The 24,789-nt window shown below is 46.8% G+C and overlaps 1 protein-coding gene across 1 annotated transcript in view; it reads right to left on the bottom strand.

The window, feature by feature from the left end:
* The window catches only part of AGBL2 (AGBL carboxypeptidase 2), a 986,768-nt gene that overhangs the window by 578,120 nt on the left and 383,859 nt on the right, over nucleotides 1-24,789 (bottom strand). Inside the window, exon 12 of the mRNA XM_086959752.1 lies at nucleotides 1,550-1,677. Coding sequence (XP_086815878.1) covers nucleotides 1,550-1,677 — 128 coding nt within the window. The remainder of the gene's footprint in view (nucleotides 1-1,549; nucleotides 1,678-24,789) is intronic.

The following is a 24,789-nucleotide window of genomic DNA, read 5'->3' as shown; positions in this document are numbered from 1 at the left end:
GGAAGATGACAGCCTATAGCAGAGCAGACATGATCACATTCTCTAGAGAAGGAATTGCTGATGTAGGATTTGTAAACTATCTTTAATACAAACGCATTGTTTATGATGAACAAAGCAAGGTACAGGTCATTCTCCATCAAAGTAACTTTCTTAAAATAAATACAGTAATGCCCAGAGTTCTAACAACAAATGTCACTAAATCGTTCCATAATTCCAAGGCAAAGCTAAACGAATACATTGAGTTTCTGGAGCAGCTTTGGGGCTATCGCTGGATTTTATTGCTGAGATAGCGTGATATCAGCAAAGCTTATCTCAAAAGCAATACAATTCCAAGCACAAGCTGCCGAAAGTGCGATTATCGCTTGAAATTCAGCGATAAGTGCACAAAGTTTATCGATAGCTTGATGATAGGGCAGGGCATACTTAGCCATTATATCCACCTTCCATTGGATATAATGGCTAAGTCAGACTGAAAGCAGGCGTAAGGAAAGTAGCGCTAACCGAGGTTAGCGCTACTTTTCTTATCGCTCTGCAGTTCAGCGTGCAGATTGTTAATTGGAGAAATGTCGGTTAGCAGCATTTCTCACGTTATTTAGGTGTGGAACGCCCACTTTGCATCTCATTAGAGATGCAAAGGGAGGCGTTAGGAAAAAGGGTGCTAACATGCGATTATGCATGATAGCACCCTCTTGTTAATACTGATATAGCTTTATCTCCACTTTTTTGGGCATTTAAAGCCAAAAAAGCAGAGATAAAGCCCTTGTTAATATGCCCCTTTGAGTTTCCAAAATGTGGGTAGTTTCCAAGGGCGTATTACCAAGCAAATGCGATAATTATCGCAAAATGCCCTTACCGCGTTTTTTTTAATCGGCTTCTGTTGCTGGAGAACACTGCCCTGTTAGCGGCGCATTATCAACATGCCGCTAACAGGCGATGTAAAATCAAGCGATAGGTGTGATAGCAGGAGAAATCATGAAAAAAAAAATTGCGATAAGAAAAAGCTTGCTAATATGCAAGTGTCTTCTTATCCCAACGATCCACCTCCCATTGAAAGTATGGCTAAGTAAACTTTTTTCTAGGCATTAAGTAATTGCGATAAGCACGCTTAGCGCTCGTTTTTTTTTTTTTGATAGCTTCACTGGTTCTGGGCCGCATTGCTAATAGGGCGATGTTGTGTTAGCGGCCGTTTTCATTATGTTTAGGGGAGGAATGCCTACCTTGCATGTCATTAGCGATTTCTATCGCTGACATGCAAGGCGTAATGGAAAATGCCCGCTAACGCTAGGAAACAAGCGCTAAAGCAGTTTAGCGCTTGCTTGATGATAGTGCGATAAAATTATCGCTGCCTTTCGTTCAAAAACGGACGCTAAAGCAGCGATAATTTTATCGCGGGAGCCTTGATGATATGCCCCCAACTGTGTTGTGACTATTTCACAGACGCCTGATGTATGAGTGTTTTAATCCCTTCTGTATCACTTTCCCCATATCAAATATATCTTTCTTGAATTAATAAAATCCCTCAGAATCAGCCCCAGGGCCGTGTACACACCTGGACTCAATGTCCGACAAAGAAATGTCGCTCAGGCTCGGGTTCGAGATATCTTGTCCACGTTGTGCCAACTTCTGACAAATTTCTTTTTGAAGAATTTCCTTGAGCTCTACCAAGCAAGACACAAACTGTGGAGAAGAAACAGAATATGCTGACATTATTACAATTATTATGATTATTGTTTCACCACTGCAAATCTTGCCAGTGGTGTACAGTAAACGCCTTCCATGCAACACAAACACACAAGCCTTATAATAAAGTAGACCCAAGGCTTGATGGCTTTAACCTACACAAGAGCGCTGAGGATGTCAGCCCTCAGGCGCGCAGGCTCTATACATTCTTCAATAAGTGTGTCAAGTCTCACACCGCCCAGTGTTCGACCAGCTATCCTTCTCAGAGTGCTAAGTCTCACACCGCACAGTGTTCGACCAGCTATCCTCCTCGGAGTGCTAAGCCTCACACCACCCAGTGTTCGACCAGCCATCCTTCTCGGAGTGCTAAGTCTCACACCGCACAGTGTTCGACCAGCTATCCTTCTCGGAGTGCTACATCTCACACCGCCCAGTGTTCGACCAGCTATCCTTCACACCGCCCAGTGTTCGACCAGCTATCCTTCACACCGCCCAGTGTTCGACCAGCTATCCTTCACACCGCCCATTGTTCGACCAGCTATCCTTAATAATAATAATAATAATACTGATGCTTGTATAGCGCGAACAGCTACCTCGCAAGGAGGTGTCCCGGCGCTGAAAGAGTGCTGCAGCAGTAGGCTTGAAACCATAGAGAAATTCTAGGTTTTCTGCATAAAAAGCCAGGCCTTCTCGGAGTGCTAAGTCTCACACCGCCCAGTGTTCGACCAGCTATCCTTCTCGGAGTGCTAAGTCTCACACCACCCAGTGTTTGACCAGCTATCCTTCTCGGAGTGCTAAGTCTCACACCACCCAGTGTTCGACCAGCTATCCTTCTAGGAGTGTCAAGTTTCCCACCGCCCAGTGTTGGACCAGCTATCCTTCTAGGAGTGTCAAGTCTCCCACCGCCCAGTGTTCGACCAGCTATCCTTCTCGGAGTGCTAAGTCTCACACCGCCCAGTGTTCGACCAGCTATCCTTCTAGGAGTGTCAAGTTTCCCACCGCCCAGTGTTGGACCAGCTATCCTTCTAGGAGTGTCAAGTCTCCCACCGCCCAGTGTTCGACCAGCTATCCTTCTCGGAGTGCTAAGTCTCACACCGCCCAGTGTTCGACCAGCTATCCTTCTAGGAGTGCTAAGTCTCACACCGCCCAGTGTTCGACCAGCTATCCTTCTAGGAGTGCTAAGTCTCACACCACCCAGTGTTTGACCAGCTATCCTTCTCGGAGTGCTAAGTCTCACACCACCCAGTGTTCGGCCAGCTATCCTTCTCGGAGTGCTAAGTCTCACACCGCCCAGTGTTCAACCAGCTATCCTTCTCGGAGTGCTAAGTCTCACACCGTCCAGTGTTCGACCAGCTATCCTTCTCGGAGTGCTAAGTCTCACACCACTCAGTGTTCGACCAGCTATCCCTCCCACCGCCCAGTGTTCGACCAGCTATCCTTCAGGGAGTGCTAAGTCTCACACCGTCCAGTGTTCGACCAGCTATCCTTCTAGGAGTGCTAAGTCTCACACCGCCCAGTGTTTGACCAGCTATCCTTCTCGGAGTGCTAAGTCTCACACCGCCCAGTGTTCGACCAGCTATCCTTCTAGGAGTGCTAAGTCTCACACCGCCCAGTGTTCGACCAGCTATCCTTCTAGGAGTGCTAAGTCTCACACCACCCAGTGTTCGACCAGCTATCCTTCTAGGAGTGTCAAGTCTCCCACCGCCCAGTGTTCGACCAGCTATCCTTCTCGGAGTGCTAAGTCTCACACCGCACAGTGTTCGACCAGCTATCCTTCTAGGAGTGCTAAGTCTCACACCGCCCAGTGTTTGACCAGCTATCCTTCTAGGAGTGCTAAGTCTCACACCGCCCAGTGTTCAACCAGCTATCCTTCACACCGCCCAGTGTTCGACCAGCTATCCTTCTCGGAGTGCTAAGTCTCACACCGCCCAGTGTTCGATCCAGCTATCCTTCTAGGAGTGCTAAGTCTCACACCGCCCAGTGTTCGACCAGCTATCCTTCTAGGAGTGCTAAGTCTCACACCACCCAGTGTTCGACCAGCTATCCTTCAGGGAGTGCTAAGTCTCACACCGTCCAGTGTTCGACCAGCTATCCTTCTAGGAGTGTCAAGTCTCCCACCGCCCAGTGTTCGACCAGCTATCCTTCACACCGCCCAGTGTTCGACCAGCTATCCTTCTCGGAGTGCTAAGTCTCACACCGCCCGGTGTTCGACCAGCTATCCTTCTAGGAGTGCTAAGTCTCACACCACCCAGTGTTCAACCAGCTATCCTTCACACCGCCCAGTGTTCGACCAGCTATCCTTCTAGGAGTGCTAAGTCTCACACCACACAGTGTTCGACCAGCTATCCTTCTAGGAGTGTCAAGTCTCCCACCGCCCAGTGTTCGACCAGCTATCCTTCTAGGAGTGTTAAGTCTCACACCGCCCAGTGTTCGACCAGCTATCCTGCTAAGAGTGGCAAGTCTCACACCGCCCGATATTGGACCAGCTATCTGCTAGGTGTACAAAGTCTCACACCGCCCAGTGTTCAACCAGCTATCCTTCTAGGAGTGCCAAGTCTCACACCGCCCAGTGTTCGACCAGCTATCCTTCTAGGAGTGCTAAGTCTCACACCGCCCAGTGTTCAACCAGCTATCCTGCTAAGAATGGCAAGTCTCACACCGCCCGATATTGGACCAACTATCTGCTAGGTGTACAAAGTCTCACACCGCACAGTGTTCAACCAGCTATCCTTCTCGGAGTGCTAAGTCTCACACCGCCCAGTGTTCGACCAGCTATCCTTCTCGGAGTACTAAGTCTCACACCGCCCAGTGTTCGACATGATATCCTGCTAGGATAATACTGAAAGCGTGAGAGAAGTTCCTCTCTATTGCTGATACTTACTTTTAGCTATCTTATGAATTACACACTGGCTCATGTACCTATACATTTTTACATACCGCTTCAGGCTCAAGGGACACCATATACTCTATTGGTGTTCTATATGGTTTCATCAGGAATGAATTGTCAGAGTTGACTTAAAAACATATGGACAACTGTCTTATGGTATTCTTACAGTATCTATAATCACAGTTTTTTTCCTTTTAAACAGAGCTGTGCCCCACGTCCTGAGCTGTGGCCAGGTGAGGTGAGGCGTCCACCTGTGCACTTACCGGTAAGGTGACTACTTTTTTACTAACTTTTCAGTGCTAAGGGCACTAGCCATATCCTAGGGATAATAACAAGGAAATGATTCCAAAAATTAGATCACATTGTATAGTGCAAGCTTTTTAAAATGTTTTTCTCCACTTTTTCATGGCTTAGTTTGTCACTATGTTTTTCTCTCCATAGGTGACAACAACAATCCTGTAGGTTCTTCACAAAGGACACCGCAGGTGTTTGTAGGTTGTATTGCTCCAATCACAATGTTATTATTTTTGATCACATAGTTTTTCCAGTAGCAATCCCCATCTAGGTCCTGAGGAAGGCTGTGATCAGAGATTAATCATCATGGCTGAAACATGTTTACCCTTTGTTTAGATCAGCGTGCTCGACAATTTTTTCAGACCGCGCTTCCACTATTTTTTAACATTGACACCAAGAGTTAACCATTTAAATGTCTTTTTTCTCCTGGTAGCCAATTTTAACTTCACTTTACACACCACTACACTTCTTGCACTGCAACCTATCCACCCTAAACACTCTCATGCCTCACATCAAAAGGCTTTTAGGAGATCCGATCAATTGATCAATAAAACATCCCTGAGCTCCTCCCTCACAGTGAGGGCTTTGTAGCCCTTGAATGCACTAGGTTTGCTACCAAGAGGAGATCCCAGATGATGATGCATGCCACCCAGGTGGGTGATGGGATTCCGTCCTATTATAAAGGACTTCCTCCATGCTTAAGTACGAGTTCATTGCTTGCACTATCTGTGCTCTTGATCTCACACCGCCGAGTGTTCGACCAGCTATCCTTCTAGTAGTGCTGAGTCTCACACTGCCCAGAGTTCGTCCTATTACCTGCTAAGAGTACAAAGCCTCACACTGGCCACTGTTCGACCAGCCATACTGCTAGAAGTACAAAGTCTCACACCGCGCAGTGTTTAACCAGCCATACTGATAGGTGTGCCAAGTCTCACCCCCCCCGATATTGGACCAGCTATTTGCTAGGAGTACAAAGTCTCAGACCACTCAGTGTTCAACCAGCTATCCTGCTAAGAGTGGCAAGTGTCCCACCGCACAGTGTTCGACATGATATCCCGCTGGGAGTGAAAAGTCTCCCACTGTCCAGTGATCGACCAGTTCTTCTGCTAGGAGTGCCAAGTCTTGCATCACCAAGAGTTTAATGTAAAAAAAGGACCCCCTGCTACTAATTTTAGTTTGTAGGGCAGGGAAATAACATAATTCAGAAAACAACCCCTAGGCAACTAAAGGTCTACAATTGTTTAGCAAAAATCGTGAATTTCATTCGTTCTTGTGATTTTTGGTAATAAGATTATGTCTATCCATTGCATCTTGTATCCTGTATCTTCTTTGTTTTGTGATTTATGTTGTCTCTATTCCATATCAAGATTTTGATGCATAGAATGATTTTAAAGATTTTTATATTGAATAAATGAATTTTTAATGATTTATTGTGTACTTGAGCCCTCAGCATTATCATGTCCTGTAGTTAGGCCACTAAACCATTTTAGACCTTTAGTTGCCTAGGGGTTGTTTTATGAATTATCAGCAAGAGTTTAAGCAGCTATCCTTTTAGGAGTGGAAAGTCTCCAACCAGCTCTTCTGCTAGGGGCACCATCAGTCCTCCCTTGCAGGCACGAGTGGTGGGTGTGAGTGGCAGAAAAGAGTGGATTTCTGGATTTTCCAAAGCATTTCTGGATGTGGTTGTATACAGTCTCTACTTACAGCAGCTTCAGCAGTGATTGAGAACCAAAAACATCAGGTGGGTCAGGTTTAAAAGTGGTGTGATTTACGTTCTTGCAACACTGGGATGAAGTTTAAATTCTGTTCTAGACACATTTTTTTAAAACATTTCACCAACCTTCTGTGTCTTGCTTGAATACATTTCATTTCTCCTCACTTTCAGCACTTTAGGACCTGTGTGAGCACTGCGAATGTGAAATGTTGCCTGAATATGTGAGGATTCAAATAAATAATAGCATATATAAAACAGTGCCCGATTTTTTTGAAAAATTCAATATAGTATCCTTCCAGAAGATTTGTATTCCTAGTGATCTCTTCATAACACAGGTATTGCAGACCCGCTACGGAAGGCAAAGCAAGAGACACGTTTCAGTCGCGGATCTCAGCGTGGGCTGGGTCTGCAGAAGGTCCCAAAGCCTCACAGCACAAAGTCAGTATAAACTGGACCAAATGTCTTCAGAGCAGAAGCCTGTTGAAAATAACAATTTATTTGACAAACACACACTGGTTAAAACAGACAATGTTCTCACGTTCACTGCAAATTTCAAATAACCAGTAAAGCCTTGAAATTTGAGTAATAAAATCCTTAGTGAAGAGACAATGGCTGGGGAAATGATAGAGGCTTAGTGGAGAGAGGAGACACCACCAAACTGCCCCTTGTCATCAGACTCTCTGGGTCTCCCAAGATGGTGCATTGGGAACAAGAGGCAGACTAGCTATATGACCACGTATGCAAGACTCCAGACAGAGGTTTCTGGGTTTAGCCCAGAGTAGGATCTTAAAAGGTGAGACCTGGGCGTTCTGGTTGAAGAAGCTTTGGATGGGGACTTTGCGCCGATAACTCAGAAAAGCAAGTAAGATCACAAAGCAGGGAGGATGGCCTAAAAGTAATTGTTGGTAATAGGTGAGACAAAGCAAAAGAAGCAGCTGTGGTGGGGACAGAAGTGAACTAAAGGTCAGGGCAAGTGCGGACAACGTGGTATGCTTTGGATGATCACTCACAGGGTCATGTAGAAGGTGGTGGTCGAAAGACCAGGGCAGTGGAGCACATGTCCTCCCTTTCACTGGTAGAGGTTTGCCTGCCATATTCGGTGTCACCTGGTGTGGACCTCTGCCTTCAGTGCATCTGCCCACCAGGAGCATGCACTGAAAGCAGAGCAGTTTGCTGAACTTGCACCATTTTTGTTCCACTAGCTCGGCATAGGTTTTTACTTTTCTACAACAAATTCCCAAAGCCCAGTTTATTTCAATCAAACAGAAACAATACCTTGCACAAGCAGGACATTATCAGTTTCTCTTGCCAGTAGGACAAGTAAGGGCAGTCATTGCACACAGGATTGGCAGCCGTGTTGTGGTGGACGAGACACTAGGGCCAGCGGAGGATCCACCATCTCAAAACCGACAGATCCCTGCGCTTTAATGAGATGGCAGATGGGGCATCCTCTGCTCTGCGGGGTTGTCCACCATCGGCCAATCCCTCAGTCCCTTATGTTAAAAGTGAACATGAGCTACATTTGGAAGCTCACTGGGCACTAAAAAGTCAGGGAAGATCTGAGTTAGAATGCAGGGAATGACCACAGAATGACAACACAGAGCAGGTAGAAGCATCTCATGGAGGCGGATCTCAGTCCCGAATGCAGCGAATGTCACTATCACCCATGGAGAAGGATCGAGTCAGGAGGGATCTCAGTCCCGAATGCAGCGAATGACGCTATCACCCATGGAGAAGGATCTAGTCAGGAGGGATCTCAGTCCTGAGTGCAAGAAACGACCACAGAGCACAGGAAGAAGCATCTACGAGCAGCAGATATCAGCCTTGAATGAGGGAATGACACTTTCATCCAGGGAGATGGATCTAGCCAAGGTATCTCAGTCCAGAGAGATGGATCTAGCCAAGGGGTCCCAGTCCAGAGAGATGAATCTAGCCAGGGGATCTCAGTCCAGAGAGATGGATCTAGCCAGGGGATCTCATTTCAGAGAGATGGATCTAGCCGGGGATCTCAGTCCAGAGAGATGGAGCTAGCCAAGGGATCTTAGTCCAGAGAGATGGATCTAGCCAGGGGATTTCAGTCCAAAGAGATGGAGCTAGCCAAGGGATCTCAGTCCAGAGAGATGGATCTAGCCGGGGACCTCAGTCCAGAGAGATGGAGCTAGCCAAGGGATCTCAGTCTAGAGAGATGGATCTAGCCAGGGATCTCAGTCCAGAGAGATGGAGCTAGCCAAGGGATCTTAGTCCAGAGAGATGGATCTAGCCAGGGGATTTCAGTCCAAAGAGATGGAGCTAGCCAAGGGATCTCAGTCCAGAGAGATGGATCTAGCCGGGGACCTCAGTCCAGAGAGATGGAGCTAGCCAAGGGATCTCAGTCCAGAGAGATGGATCTAGCCAGGTATCTCAGTCCAGAGAGATGGATCTAGCCAGGGATCTCAGTCCAGGGAGATGGATCTAGCCACGGGATCTCAGTCCAGGGAGATGGATCTAGTCAAGGGGTCCCAGTCCAGAGAGATGAATCTAGCCAGGGGATCTCAGTCCAGAGAGATGGAGCTAGCCAAGGGATCTTAGTCCAGAGAGATGGATCTAGCCAAGGTATCTCAGTCCAGAGAGATGGATCTAGCCAAGGGATCTCAGTCCAGAGAGATGGGTCTAGCAAAGGGATCTCAGTCCAGAGAGATGGATCTAGCCAGGGGATCTCAGTCCAGAGAGATGGAGCTAGCCAAGGGACCTCAGTCCAGAGAGATGGATCATTCCAGAGAGATGGATCTAGCCGGGGATCTCAGTCCAGAGAGATGGAGCTAGCCAAGGGATTTTAGTCCAGAGAGATGGATCTAGCCAGGGGATTTCAGTCCAAAGAGATGGAGCTAGCCAAGGGATCTCAGTCCAGAGAGATGGATCTAGCCGGGGATCTCAGTCCAGAGAGATGGAGCTAGCCAGGGATCTCATTCCAGAGAGATGGATCTAGCCGGGGATCTCAGTCCAGAGAGATGGAGCTAGCCAAGGGATCTCAGTCCAGAGAGATGGATCTAGCCAAGGGATCTCAGTCCAGGGAGATGGATCTAGCCAAGGGATCTCAGTCCAGAGAGATGGATCTAGCCAGGGATCCAGTCCAGAGAGATGGAGCTAGCCAGGGATCTCAGTCCAGAGAGATGGATCTAGCCAGGGGATCTCATTCCAGAGAGATGGATCTAGCCGGGGATCTCAGTCCAGAGGGATGGAGCTAAGCAAGGGATCTCAGTCCAGAGAGATGGATCTAGCCAGGGGATCTCATTCCAGAGAGATGGATCTAGCCGGGGATCTCAGTCCAGAGAGATGGAGCTAGCCAGGGGATCTTAGTCCAGAGAGATGGATCTTGCCAGGGGATCTCAGTCTAGAGAGATGGAGCTAGCCAAGGGATATCAGTCCAGAGAGATGGAGCTAGCCAAGGGATCTTAGTCCAGAGAGATGGATCTAGCCAGGGGATCTCAGTCTAGAGAGATGGAGCTAGCCAAGGGATCTCAGTCCAGAGAGATGGATCTAGCCAGGGGATCTCAGTCCAGAGAGATGGAGCAAGCCGGGGTAGGATCTCAGTCCTGAATGCAGGGACTGACACCTGGGTGCAGGGAGAAGGATTCACCTTCCGATTTTTCACTGAAGTCCTCAGGCTGCCCAGACCCAAACCTCAGGGTAACCAATCATACATCAAACCGACTCTAGGAACACTGGCCAGGCATGAGGGTCAGTGTTCCTTGTTGTTGCAAAGACTGATATCCATCAAGGGATCCACAGAGGTTCGCACGTGGTGGGAGGACGAGTTGCCCCACTCACTGTTGCCGATACTACAAACATCAGGGTGTGAGGTCTGTTTCTGAGACACGACACTGTGTCAAATGTATGCACTATCTTCCTCCGAGTCGTGAGAGAGCTGCAGAGTGCAAAACGTCTCCCTTCGAGGACTGCTTAGTGAGGAAAGTTGGGGCAGGGGCTTCCCCGTTAAAAGGAGTGACTGGAGGAGAACGTTTCAAGAGGGTCCCACAAACACTTTCATGTGGCAAACCCACAATCTCTCCAGTCATTCAATCCGAAGGGGGCAAAGTGATGTATGTGGAAGGTTTTTCTATGGGGTACTCACTGCCTATCTCATGCTGAAGACAGCACTGCTGGATGTCACTCGGCTAAGAGCCCATGTTTAGAGACGACTAAGATACGTAAAGCAGATATCCTTGAGTAGCAGTTTCATGCAGGGTCTGACATCTTATCCAGCACTCAGGGAGCTGGACATGTGATCATATCTAGGACCCTAATTAAATAATCCCGATTTATGCCCTTGTGTGGTTATAACAAATCATACCCTTATAAAGGCATAAGAATCAAATCCATATTTAGTAATAGCCAATGCAAACCAAATACGGCAAGGCTACTTCCTTAGACTCCTAGAAAGTACAACGAGTTCTTTCAACAAACCAAACCTCCAGCAACCTGGGAATTCCCCATGCTTTTGTTTTGATTTGTCTTAGAACTCCTGCGAGCACTGAAAGAATGGCCAGTTCCTAGTGACATCTTTTATTGATGTCTTATGTCCAACCTTATGTCAAACACGGCACCTTCCAGGTATAAATATACCAGCGTTTGCCTTAAGCAACACACGGTGGTGTGGAGCAGAGCGGCTATTTACTTATCCGAAGAACAGCTGATGCGAGTGCCGAAGGAAGCCGCCCCTCCCATTTTGACGCACTGAGAAAGACGCTGTCTTTTTCTCCTGCCGAGTAAATCCAGCTCCAGTGTTTCCAGTCACCCTTGCGGGTTACTGGGAGATCGAGTCCTGAGAGCGAGATACAAGACCTCCTTCATTCTAAAACCAAGGTACGGAGCTGATTAGATCCTTAGAGAATTCTTGAGTCAGATTCTTGTCAAAAACTAACTTACCTTAAACTGCAGCTCATTTACTCCTTCCCACGTACTAGGCTTAGGTTAAGTACATCGGGGTAGGCGTATTTAGAAGCACCAGTTGAGTACGTTTAGTCAAACTATTATCATTGTATGTAACTGTATATATTTTATACCTTTTAAGTATCATATGGCTCAGAAAACATATCAGTGCTTTTACAGTATCATTTCATAATACTCCTTTTACTGTACGCACTTTACTTTATAACAAGTAATGCAATTGTGGCAATTCATTTCTCTTGCATGAGAAAGAAGACTGATCAATAAAAAACACCTTTTATTGGAAACGCCCGTCTCTCTATTTCTCTGCACTCTGGTGAAACTAAGTATACACGATTGACTGAGTGAAATAGCTATCTATTGTTTTCACACGACTCTGGAGATATACTCCTTATTCTGGGGGAGCAAAGGTGTCATGTTTATGCGGTTGTCAGAAGCTGAATCCCTTCTTGTCTAATCAGGGAAGTTCACTTCTTTTTTTCTTTTTTTTTTCTTTTTAAATTTCAAACACCTTTATGGTCATCCAACACATCTTACACAGCTTGCAGCCTACAACCCGGAGGCCGGCAGCGAATATTGTAGCAGGAGGACTGCTAACCTTGTAGATATAATACACCGCCAATTAGCCGACACCACGGAGGTCCGGCGGCACGCACACTCAATAGTATACAGTTCTCAGTCACATAGGGTATATATTTACTTCAGCCCAGCTGCCCTATGCTAGCGTCGTGACAAGATGATCACTGCTCTCTCATGTGGGTTTCGCAGACCTGCAGTGGATGGATCTCTGGGATCTTAACCTACTCTAGGTGAAACCAACGCCCCCCCCATTCCCTCCCACCCCCCCTAATCACCATCCCCCCCCCTGGAATCATGCTACAAAATGAAAAATGAAACTGTGTGGTGTCCTACTCATCTGCCCACCTGAGGTAACCTGCACTACATGTGGCGTGTTTCCCTTTTCAATTATAAGTTGTATCTGTTACTCCAGCCATCCGCTTCGCGCATAGCCCTTACTATATTTTTTCAAGCACACGTAAGGTGTGACTTAGCCTCTACCCCTCCCCGGGTCTGTGTTCCTGCCCAGTGGCCACCCTCTATACCTGCCACGATTATGCATCTGTACCTTCCATGCCCACTAGGTGTTCTCTTCCGGGGGCTCCTGGGTGTCGTCTGAGGCTGCCGGAACTTCCTCTACTGCGTCGTTCGCGGACAAACATATTTGTTACAACCCCCAAAAGTTCTTTGGCGGGACTGAGTTGGAAGCAACTCACTATAGATTTCCGCTTGCATACTGCAATACACCATGTCTCGGGACCATCTTTTAATCGTGGCAGCGGGCCTCTCATCCTCCTCTCAGCAGACCCATATCGCCGGTCTCTGCAAAGCTACTGGTAGTCTCTTCGAGTATCCCAGCAGCGCAATAGCGGGGTCAGGAGGTAACTCCGAGCCCAGTATTGCACTCAACTCGGCAAACACTAAATTCCAGAATTTGCGAATGCCAGTACAGTTCCACGCCAAGTGGAAAAAGTCCGCTACTGGGGCATGGCAATGTTCGCACTCTGCGCTCTGTCGTAGGCCGTACCTATGCAGCCTCTCTGGAGTATAATACACTCGTTGAAGGAATTTGAAGTGTATCAATCGATGACGACCGTTCAAAGGGAGTCTCCTAGTGCTTGCACAACAGTAAGCCCACATGCCATCATCTATTGGTATCTGCAGATCATTCTGCCATGATATTCTGGATTTTGAATACCGCTGCTCGCTGTGCTGGCCACCTATTTTATATAAGTTCGTGATGAGCTTGTGGGGAGAGGCAGTTTTGATCACATACGTTAGTTCCGGGATCTCGGGGGGTTCCGCCAGATCCGGACCTAAGAGTTCTATAAAGGCGCTTCTCACTCTATGAAACTGGAATCGGTGAAGCAACGAGGGGGCGTCAGTCCCCGCTGCGATCTGTTCCCAGGACTTCACAGAACCCTCTAGGAATAAGTCTCCCATCGTAGTTATTCCCATTTTATTCAGGGCTTGCAGAACTCCTTTTTCCTCCAACGGAGTTAGCCATATCGCCCACGCAATGGGCATAAGGGGGGAATACAGCAGGACACAGTCCTGAGCCCGAAGTAATGTCTGCCATGCGTGGTTCGTGACCGTGATTGAGTCAAGCACCCCTACTCTGTGGTCTATCGGCCTGCACGCCGTGGCTGGTAGGGGGGCTGGGTCAGCGAACAGCCGTTCCATGGTCACATGTGGGATTTCCGCCCTCCGTGTATCCATGTATGCAAATGCGCCGCCTGTGCGACTCTGTAATACCTTTCTAGGTCTGGAGCACCCAGGCCGCCCTGCTCATACGGGAGTATTAGCACTGACCATTTCACCCTGGGCTGTTTGCCTCCCCAGGCTAGCTTAATGAGGAGCTGTGTCAAAGTTTTAAAGAAAGCTTTCGATAGTACTATTGGTATGTTATTGAAAAGGAACAGAAATCTGGGCAATACTACCATCTTCATTATGGCAATTCGGCCCATGAGCGACAGGGGAAGCTCGCACCAGTTCTCCACATCGTCTGCTAAGTTACTGTATGCTACCCCATAGTTTTCCCTTATCAGAATGTCCGGATCAGTGTGTAACTTAATCCCCAGGTATCGTACCGGCTCCAAAGTCCACTGCAGAGGATAGTCCATGTCGAAGCGCTCAGTTACAGGGGTCAGAGGGAACGCAACTGATTTTGTCCAATTTACCTTTAGACCAGAAAGAGCGCCAAAGTGGACCACCTCCCGCAATACCGATGAGAGATTGGCCTCCGGGTCTCGAACATACAGTAAGGTATCATCTGCATAGGTTGAAATCCCGATTTTGTACGTCGGGAAATTAATACCTTCAAATCTGTGGTACTCCCTGATGGCACATGCCAGCGGTTCGGCCACCAGCGCGTAAAGGAGGGGGGAGAGTGGGCAGCCCTGTCTGATTCCTCTGCTGATCTCAAAGGAGTCCGATACCCTGTCGCCCATGCGCAGCCGGGCTGTGGGGCAGTGATACAATGCGCCTATCATCTGCAGAAATGGTTCGCCCAGGCCCAGTTTCCGAAGAACCCTAAGCATGAAAGGCCACTCCACCGAATCAAATGCCTTTTCCATGTCTAGAAAGATAGCAATTGCCTTAGTATCCTGTCGTATGTGTTGCATTGTACCCAGTATGGTGCGTATATTATAGGTAAGGTTCCTAGCTGGGATAAATCCCGCCTGCTCCGGGGCGACCAGCTCCTGGGACACCAAAGCCAATCGCGTGGCCGAAACCTTTGCGTACAGCTCGGCATCAACGTTCAGTAAGGACCGAGGCCTATAAGAGCCACACATGTTGGAGGGCTTCCCGGGCTTGAGAATAGTGACAAGAAGTGCTTCCCTCATGGTGTGTGGCATGGCTCCTTCCACACAAATATCGACAAATAGCTCGAATAAGTAAGGAATGAGCTTATCTTTGAACGCTTTATAAAAGCATACAGTTAGGCTGTCTGCTCCGGGAGCGCTTCCAGATCTCATACTACCCAGAGCATCAGATATCTCATCTTTTTGAATTGGGTACATCAGAAATTCATTCTGTGAGTTAGACAGAAAAGGCATTTTTATGTAGCTCAGGTAATCATCTATTTGGTCTTCAACCTGTGAAGATTTCGAGGTGTAGAGACCAGCGTAGAATTCCTTGAATTCTGCCATTATCTCTTCCTCCCCTGAAATGGTCTCACCTGTTTTCAACTCCAATTCAGTTATAGCCTGAGGTTGCCGTTTATTTTTGAGTATTCTTGCTAATAGTGAGCCAGGGCGCTCTCCCTCACCATATGTACGCACTGTAGCGTATTTACCCATATGTCGCACCTCTCTATCTGCTTCCTCATTGTATTCTGCGATCAATGTTTTGATTTCATCATTGCCCTCAGCTGTCGTACCCTCCTGTTGTGCTCTCTCTAGTTCAGCAATCTGTTGCTCTAGGTGCTGTAGCCTCTGACGAATAGATTTCAGTACACTGGAGTGCTTAGACATTGCTATTCCGCGAATATACACCTTAAACGCTTCCCATATCGTTTGGAAGCTGTCGACCGACCCTATGTTGGTAGCAAAGAATTTGTCTATCTCTTCCGCCAATTCTCCTCTAAATGCTTAGTCCAACAGGAAATACGGGGGAAAGCGCCACGTGAAGGGAGGTATCTTTTTGATCGGAGTCTCTAGTATCAGGAGTATCGGGGAATGGTCTGACAATGTACGTGGTAATACAGTGCAATTCCTGACGTGTTTCATAAAAGGGTGTGATGTCAACCAGTAGTCTATTCTTGTGTGTATGTCATAATAGGCTGAGTAATGCGTGTACCCTCCCCTACCCGTGTGCTTTTGTCTCCAATTATCCACCAGATCCAACTGTATCATCTCTGCTTGTATTTGCTGAGCAGCCGCCGACGGCCGTCGGGCAGGGCCCGCTGACCTGTCCAAATCTGGGTCCAGCACAAGGTTAAAGTCCCCCCCCATAGCATTCGGTTATTGTCATCCGACCAGCAGTGCCGGGCTAGTTCTGCATAGAATTCGGGCTAATCATAGTTGGGACCATACACGTTGACCACCACAAGATCATGACATTTCCCTACACAGCGTGATATTACATAACGCCCATCCGGGTCAGCTCTGATCAATGATATCTGTAATTTCGATCTAGGATTGACCCATGTTATTACTCCTCTTGAGTGCATCGTAAACCCAGCAAACGCGATGATCCCCACTAATCCCCTGGTGGACAGCATTTTACTCGATGGAGGGAGATGTGTCTCCTGTATGAGTGCCAAATCTATACGCTGCAAGTAGTGCATTACTTTCCTGAGTTTGCGATAATCGTTTAGCCCTCTAACATTCCAAGTCAGCGCTCTCAGAGTCCCAGTAGTCCCCTCTTCCAACATTGCATTAGCTTCAGCCACCACCGTAGCGGGGCAACATAACATAGTAGAGCATTATTCCGGTATTAACATGTGCAGCAATGATAAGCAGTTCATCAGCAAAACAGTTCCAGGACCCCATTTTGAAGGATTCAACATACCAACCCACTCTCCCTCCCCGTACTGTCACCCCATCCACCCCAACAAGAAACTCACCCCCCACATCCACCCCCTCCCACAGCCGACCACCCCCAACCTGGCCAGACCGAACCCCTCCCCTCCCCCCACCCGCTCTCCGTAACCATTCGAAGGGTAGAAGTATACCCTGTGCGCATTGCACACTGGGGCTGAGTTCGCCTGCTATGCAGTGTTAACAATCAGTACTTTCAACAGCTCTCAGGCCTGTTCCACCGCCCCACCATGCCGTGAATTATGCTTCAAATGGTAATAGTCTTAACGAGTAAACAAATCATAACCAACCCCCATACTCTCCCCAACTGTATCAGTCCTGTGTTCAGAGCCCTGGCGTAGTCCCTGTCTCCTTACTCCAACAATCGTAACGTGTCTATACTGGACCAGTAACAAAAATAGAACAGTTGGTGGCTCCCCCCCCACATCTACAGTCTTAAGTCTTCCTTAGGTGCCTCGCAGTAGGCCCAAAAGTACGCCTCTCTAATGTGCCCCTTCTGCACAACTTACGGTCCTTTAGTCTTGATCTTCTAGCCGGCTGTTATCCTCATCGCCCTCTTCAATGGTGTCTTTCCTGTTGTTGCGCTCTTTCGCCCAAGACTTCATCGCCTTCTGCAGTGCCTGTGTGTCCGTGAAGATATGCGAATGCCCCTGCCGATTCACTCTGAGTTTTGCAGGGTACAACATCGCATAGTCAAGCCCCATCTCTCTAAGTTTTTTCTTGAAGGGCACAAACGGCTTCCTTGCCTCCTGAACCCTCGCCGTAAAGTCTGGATACAACGATATCGCTGATCCCTCGTATTACAAGGAGGCATGTGACCTCGCCAGTCGCAGCGCCGTGTCCCTGTCCCGGTAGTTTAATAGTTTAGCAATGATTGGTCGAGGGAGGGCACCTGGTCGTGGCTTTGGGCCCAAAGAGCGATGCGCCCTTTCCACTACAAACACCGGCGAAAACGCGCCATATCCCAGGAGCTTGGTGAGCATACCTTCTATGAATGGTTCCATCGGGCCCGTCGAGGTCGATTCCGGCAAGCCCGTGATGCGTAGGTTACAGCGCCTCGAACGTGCTTCCAGGTCTCCGTCTTGTCCATGAGTATCTGCATTAGGTTTTGCGTTTTCTTGTTAGCAAGATCGAGCTCCATTTGGGCCTCCTCTACCTCCGACACTCTGCGCTCCGTCATGTCTAACCTCTCTGCGTGTTCATCAATCCTTTACGCCATGCGGTCCATTCTGTAGGTCAGAGCGTCAATCTTGGAGCCTAGCGAGGAAATGCTCGACTGCAGACCTTTTTCCATTGTCAATAGTGGAGCTTTGATGTCATTCCTTTGCTCCTGGTCCACCTCCGTTCGAACAGCGGCTTTGTCCACCCCCGGTGAGTCGCTTTGCTGCAGACGCCTCTGCGAGAAAGGGAGCTTGCTTTGAGTTTTGTCCCCTTTCCCCATAATGTCCATCGTGTCGGGCGCTGCAATGTCAACAGTGCTCCGTTCAGGGGGCGCAGTCCTCGTATATCGCCTCCTCCCAATCTGGGCGTAATGAAGCCACCAGCGCGTTCTGTCAGGGTTCTCTCCTCGCCCTTCTTGGGGTGTGCACTCCTGTTAGGGCCCGTTAGCACCTGCAACTTCGGACTATACTCCCCTACTCGGAGTGTTACCGGGGGTGCATGCAGGAGGATGCACGGTGATAGAGGAGGGTAGCAGTCCCCCCACTGCGCAGTCTGTATAAGGGCCCCGCGGCCACCTAATTGCAGTATGTCTCCCAGCCCGGGTTTTGAGTTCTTGCAGTAGTTTATAGGACTCTGGGCTAGTGCGCTGCTCCACATGCAAAATGGCGGCTTTGTCCTACCTCACCAGGACAGCAGCAGGAGCGTGAGGAGCGTGATTGGTGTGGGTCCCGTCCGTCTGCATACGCCAGTGTCTGCTACTTATTTGGGCAATCCTCCGATCAGATGTGTAGCTGCACCCCCGGGCCCCCGTCCCACGAGCACTGATAGCCCAGCAAGGCCGCGTCAGGACTTCCACTCGCCCCGCGTGGCTGCCACAGGCCCCTCTGCCGTAATAGTGTTTTCAGGGCCCTACGCCGTGCATCTCCAGGCCGCCCGTGTCCAGGGTCTCGAACACTCACTAGCGATGTCCCTTGGGGATAGGTGACCCGCCAATGCGCGCTGCAGTTGTCCCTCGCGCCGCCGGGTCTCCGCCTGCGCCTCACGTTTTCAGGCCTCACGTCGTGTGACGCAGCCTGGTCACTGCCGCTAATTGAGGCCGGGGCTTCCCGGCCTGCCGTGTCTCTGTTGACCTCAGTGTTGTGTGCGGGCGCAGCACACGACCCTGGCGCCGAAACTCGCACTGAGGGTGCTCCACCAGCTCCGGTGACTGCTGCTAGGGTTGGGGGTCTTTACTTCCCACTTAAAAGCAGGATAAGGAAGGATTATTGTACGGCACGGACAGAGCTGCGGTTTCAGGCGGCCATTCCAGACGCCGGCAAGCTCCGCCCCCGGGAAGTTCACTTCTCCCTGTTCATTCGAGAAAGTTTCTAGTGACCTCTGAGCTAGCTGGAAAACCTAAATTGAGTCTAACATATTCAATAGAGACCTAGTCGACCTCAGTCCTACGTCTAAACTATCGTTTATGTTATTCCAATGCGCAGAGCCTATTGGGAAAATAGGAACTACACTACATGGCACCCAACGTTTCGTAAGGCGATAATCTAACACAAGATACTAGAGTAACTCAGTCGTGCTTTTTCACACAGACCCCTTTTCCCCGTAAAAACTCCAATAGACGTCTGGAGTGGGTGAAAGGTTAATATCCGCCGAAACTTAGTAGGATGAGAATCCTATGTATTAGTTTATGGTATAATCAACGTTGAAGGATATAGTGTTCCAAAATATTGTGCACCTAATCTTTGTTTCCTCAAAAATTGCTCTGCAAAACTTTCAGTCAGTAAAATGACAGAGAGTGAGGACGAAAGGGAGAGAGCTGCTTTGGCAGTTCAACTAGCAGCGGACGACACACTTGTCCGAGATAACGACCATGATGCAATAATCCTCCCGGTCAATATAAGAAAAATCATAACTATAAAACTTATAGAAAATGGAGTATCATCAAGAGGTGGTACAGTCATTTTTGTGGTAGAGGCACATGAATTTCGGCAGTCAGAGGTATTCTATTCCTGGATAAATTTTCCAGCAGCACATGCTGTAACACATGAGTTCCACTACTACAAAATAGCGGAATCTCCAGCGGAATACTCTCCTTTCGAGGAAGTTGAAATTCCACTAACATACCAAGAGCGCCTGCTCTTGTTTAATGGCACCCTAAAACATCAAAATCACATTACCAGGCTCGGTCCACTAGGTAGACCAGGAGCCACATGGCCGGTTCTAGCCAGCTACACACCACATCCGGACACTGAAGCAATGTCAGACGGAGAACTTTTAATTCAGCTAAAAACAACTAATTAAAATTCATAGACAATTGGTTCAATATGTCATGCGGACTTCAACAGTCCAACCTGAAATTAAAATTCCACAAAACACCCGCAAAAGGGAACAAATTCCATTCTGGTTAGCTCAAAAAAATCACTCAGATAGAGGCAGTATTTCCTGATGCTACCCCTCACGAAAAACACAGAATTCTGACTATGGGGATCGCACCATATGTGGAGGACTGTGACACTTGGGGCACAGTCTTTGCTTCTATCTACACAAAAACACACGGTGTTCCGTCTATGGCGGTTATACCAGACGTACTAAGACAGATTCAAAATGAATACGGTCCAGAACCTGCTTTAACTCTGGGTATGAAATTACTGAAAGACTTTAAGCAGGTCTCGGCTATATTATTAGCCAACATAAAAGGAGAAGCAGCATGTGTGGCAATCCGCCAGAAATTGAAGGAGACAGATGTAACAGACCAACCTTTTGAACTCGCTAAAATAATTCAAAAATCCTATGAAGAATTAGGCAGAGATAGTTTGGGTGGTAAACCAGTAAAACCCCAACTAATTGAAAATCCTGAAAAAACTTTTATTAAAAATAATCTCAATTCTCAAAAGAAGAAGTGGGAGGGTAATAAACAAACCACTCCCAGAGAAAAACACAATTTCAGTCCAGAGGAAGGTCTCCCCAACGAAGAAATAGATCTCCGGAAGAGGGTGGTAAGTCTCCTCAAAGGGAGCCCTCTGAAAAAATATACAACCTTAGAAATAGGGACAATTTAAGAAAACCTGACAGATATCAAGATATTGATACACGTCCCTCTCGATCTTTTCAGACTTCATCAAAGAAATCGGAAAGAAGAGGACGGTCAGAACATAAAGAAGAGCACGTCAAGGCCAAAGACAAGGAACCTGCTCATCAAAGTAAAAAAATTACAACTTCCCAGAAAGAAGGTAGCCAGTATTAAAATAAAACTCGCCGAGAATCCTGAGGACACAACTGAAAAATGGAGAGTGGGCCCAGACAATGCTAGACAGTGCAGCAGAAGTGAGCATAGCTCGCAAGATACTGAAGAATCTTCTGGAGACAATGGACACGAATGAATACATTCAAGTGGAAACTGCAGACACCAGAGTGAGCGTGCCCCATAAACTATATGAAATAACATTACGTATAGAGGGAGATAAAACTAGGAAAGTAAAAGGTCTCTTTTGGGGAGAATCTATCTAAAGGCTATGATATCCTTCTAGCAGAGAAAGACTGGCCACCAGAGTTTGACAGGGAGTGCCCACATGGCGAAGAAATGATTATGCCTGCCTTCTCAAATCTCATTCCAATTCATAAAAAATACACACTTGCTAGAAAATGGGCAGTGGTCCAAGCCCCTGCATTATATAAAAATCATGTAGGATGGGATGAGGATTTTCCTCGTCATAAAATCCAGTTAAAAAATCAACCTACTGCACAAAGGCAGTATCCTGCTAAGCAAGAAGCTAAAAAACAAGTAAAAGAAATTTTAGATCAACTTGAATATCAGGGGGTGATTGAAACATGCACCTCACAAATGAACAATCCGTTGCTTCCTGTCTCCAAGCCAGACGATTCATATCGTCTAGTTTTGGACTGCAGACACCTAAACTCCTGCTGTAAAACATTTGCAGTACAAAACTCACACGGTGCAGCACTAATGAATAATATTGTTCGCAAAAAATACAAAACAACATTAGATATTTCAAATGGTTTCTTCTGTCAAAACATAGCACCTTAAAGCAGATATTTGACTGCTTTCTCTAGCATGGGGACCGAAAAACAATTTTGTCGTCTCCCACAGGGATTCAAGAACAGCCCAGGATTATTTTCAGCCAGGGTAACAGAGTTACTACAAATGTATGATGATGAGGCATTATCCTATGTCGATGACATCTATCTTACAGACGATGACCTGGAGACTCACTTGAAAAGAGTGAACACCATAATACTTGGGTTCGCAGCTGAAGGGTACAAATTTAAATTTAAAAAATCACGAATTGCCCATCTAACTGTCCTATTTTTAGGATATGAACTATCAAGTGAAGGCAAAAGCCTAGCAGACAACTTCTTAGAGAAGTGTGCAGTACTCCAAGCTCCAAAAACACTGAAAAACTTACAATCAATACTGGGTTTCCTGAATTTCGGAAGAACATACATCCTAAATTATGCAGAGAGGGTTAAAACTCTCTACGAACTAATAAAACCTGATTTTAAACCAATTAATTGGACTAAAAAACACACAGAAATTTTAAGATCATTACAGATAGATATGTTAACTAAAACAAAACTGCAAATGAACGCAACCTTGTAATCCGAGTCATCCCAGGAAGATGCAGATTCACATACCTGACCTCTAATGAGGGAGAAACGGTACCAATAGCTTACAAATCACATTTGTACATACAAGCTGAAATGAAATTTAGTTCAACTGAAATCTTTTTAACTGCGGTTCAAACTGCTGTAGCAAAAGAAAGAGCCCTAGCCCAAGGAAAAAGGATATCTGTTTTAACAGCAGTATCAGCCCTTGAGGCGGTAACAATACCAGGCAATCCTAATGCTAAAGCTCTAGATCCAAAATGGATAAAATGGGAAACTTCTCTTGCAACAGAAGACGTGACACACGCATTTGATCCAAAAATGAAAAAAACTAGAATATCTGGAATAGGAAAATGAATGTCCTCTGCTGGTCGAGATTCTGCCTCTCGAACAGTACACCTGTGTAATCTACATGGACAGATTTGCACAACACTACGTTGTGGAAAAACAGATTTGCAATGCGGCGTGTGCGATTGTTAAAGGTCGCTGGCGCTTAGGTAAATTCAGACCGATGGTCACTAAAACTGAATCATTTTTGATACAACACAGTTCGGACAGTGGACCACTCTTACTTTCTCAAAGTACCAACCCAAATATCACCAACATATTATGATTTTTCAATAAAATAGCGTGCAATTCTCAAATGCTCCCTGTCCTGAAAGCATATCCCAAAACTTGGAAAGAAAGTCTATGTTTTTGTCAAAGCTGAAAAAGCACCGCTTCAAAGATAAATCTCCACCAAACATAGGAGATAGATAGGTCGTTGAACTTTCCTGTTTTAAAGACGCTGAATCGTGATTGAAAAAGTTCAAGGTTCTTTTAATAATCCATTTATAGAAACCAGCCAATGCGTTTCGTTCTGTCAAGCAGAACTTCTTCAGGGCGCAATCGATGTTTCCAGGCGTATGGTATTTTCAAAGCCAGATCATCTTTTCGAAATGTATTCGTTTTCTCTATTTGAATAATCCTGCTAAGGTGGGCCCAAACATATGGATATTTCCAATTGTCCAAGTAAGAATCTAGCTTCCTTGTTAGCTGTAGAACATGATATTCAACTTGTCTATATGAGATATTCACGTAGCGCAGTCGAGTAGTCCCACCTCTTATTCTCTTTCAAGACTCAGTTCGAAGTCACCTTAAGGCAGTTGCCTGTGGGGGTCGGTCCCGTAATCCCCAAGTAGCGTCTCAATATCCAAACGCGGTATCTTTTTTTTCTTCACCTTCTGAAAAGATACCACGTTTGGATATTGAGACGCTACTTGGGGATTACAAGACCGACCCCCACAGGCAACTGCCTTTAGGTGACTTCGAACTGAGTCTTGAAAGAGAATAAGAGGTGGGACTACTCGACTGCGCTACGTGAATATCTCATATAGACAAGTTGAATATCGTGTTCTACAGCTAACAAGGAAGCTAGATTCTTACTTGGACAATTGGAAATATCCATATGTTTGGGCCCACCTTAGCAGGATTATTCAAATAGAGAAAACGAATACATTTCGAAAAGATGATCTGGCTTTGAAAATACCATACGCCTGGAAACATCGATTGCGCCCTGAAGAAGTTCTGCTTGACAGAACGAAACGCGTTGGCTGGTTTCTATAAATGGATTATTAAAAGAACCTTGAACTTTTTCAATCACGATACAGCGTCTTTATAACAGGACAGTTCAACGACCTATCTATCTCCTATGTTTGGTGGAGATTTATCTTTGAAGCGGTGCTTTTTCAGCTTTGACAAAAACACTAAAACTGAATCACTCAGAAATTGTACAGATCTCTAAAGATGGCGCTTGAAAATGCCGATCGTGAATTCCCGACACTAATAGTGTGCGATTCGCATTACTGCTTCCGATCTTACAATAATTCCATGCAGACCTGGATAAAAAACGGTTAAAAAGATGAGACAGGTGCCACAATAAAGCATAAAAGATTATGGGAACAAGTAGTTCTTTTGCAGAAAGAACTACAAAAGACTCACGTGATTCATACACTGAGTCATCAACGTGATGGCGTTCACGTTGCAGGGAATTCATTGGCTGACAGAGCCACAGCGGCAGCTAATCTCTCGGCTTCCGTAGCTACAAAAAAGCGTACGAAAAAACAAATAGATGGCGAAATGCTGCTTGCTGTAAAAGCCTCGCTGAAAGGCAATTATGCGGCGTTACCTCTAAACTATCCACTCGGCAATACATACATAATTGATGCGAACTCCGTTCCGTTTGCTCAAATCCCTGGAGTGGGGGATAGAGTAATTCCAAACACGAACCGGAGAGTCTTCTTGATACAAGAAGCACACATGGGATTGGGTCTGAGGCACCAAGAGATCATGAAATCTCTAATAGAATTACAATCACAATACTGGTGGCCAGGGATTAGCGTAGAAAGTTACAAATTTGCAATGAA

This window comes from Lissotriton vulgaris, chromosome 2_2 (genome assembly GCF_964263255.1).
Source record: "Lissotriton vulgaris chromosome 2_2, aLisVul1.2, whole genome shotgun sequence".
Taxonomy (NCBI): Eukaryota; Metazoa; Chordata; class Amphibia; order Caudata; family Salamandridae; genus Lissotriton; species Lissotriton vulgaris.
This window is presented reverse-complemented; position numbering and strand designations above follow the sequence as displayed.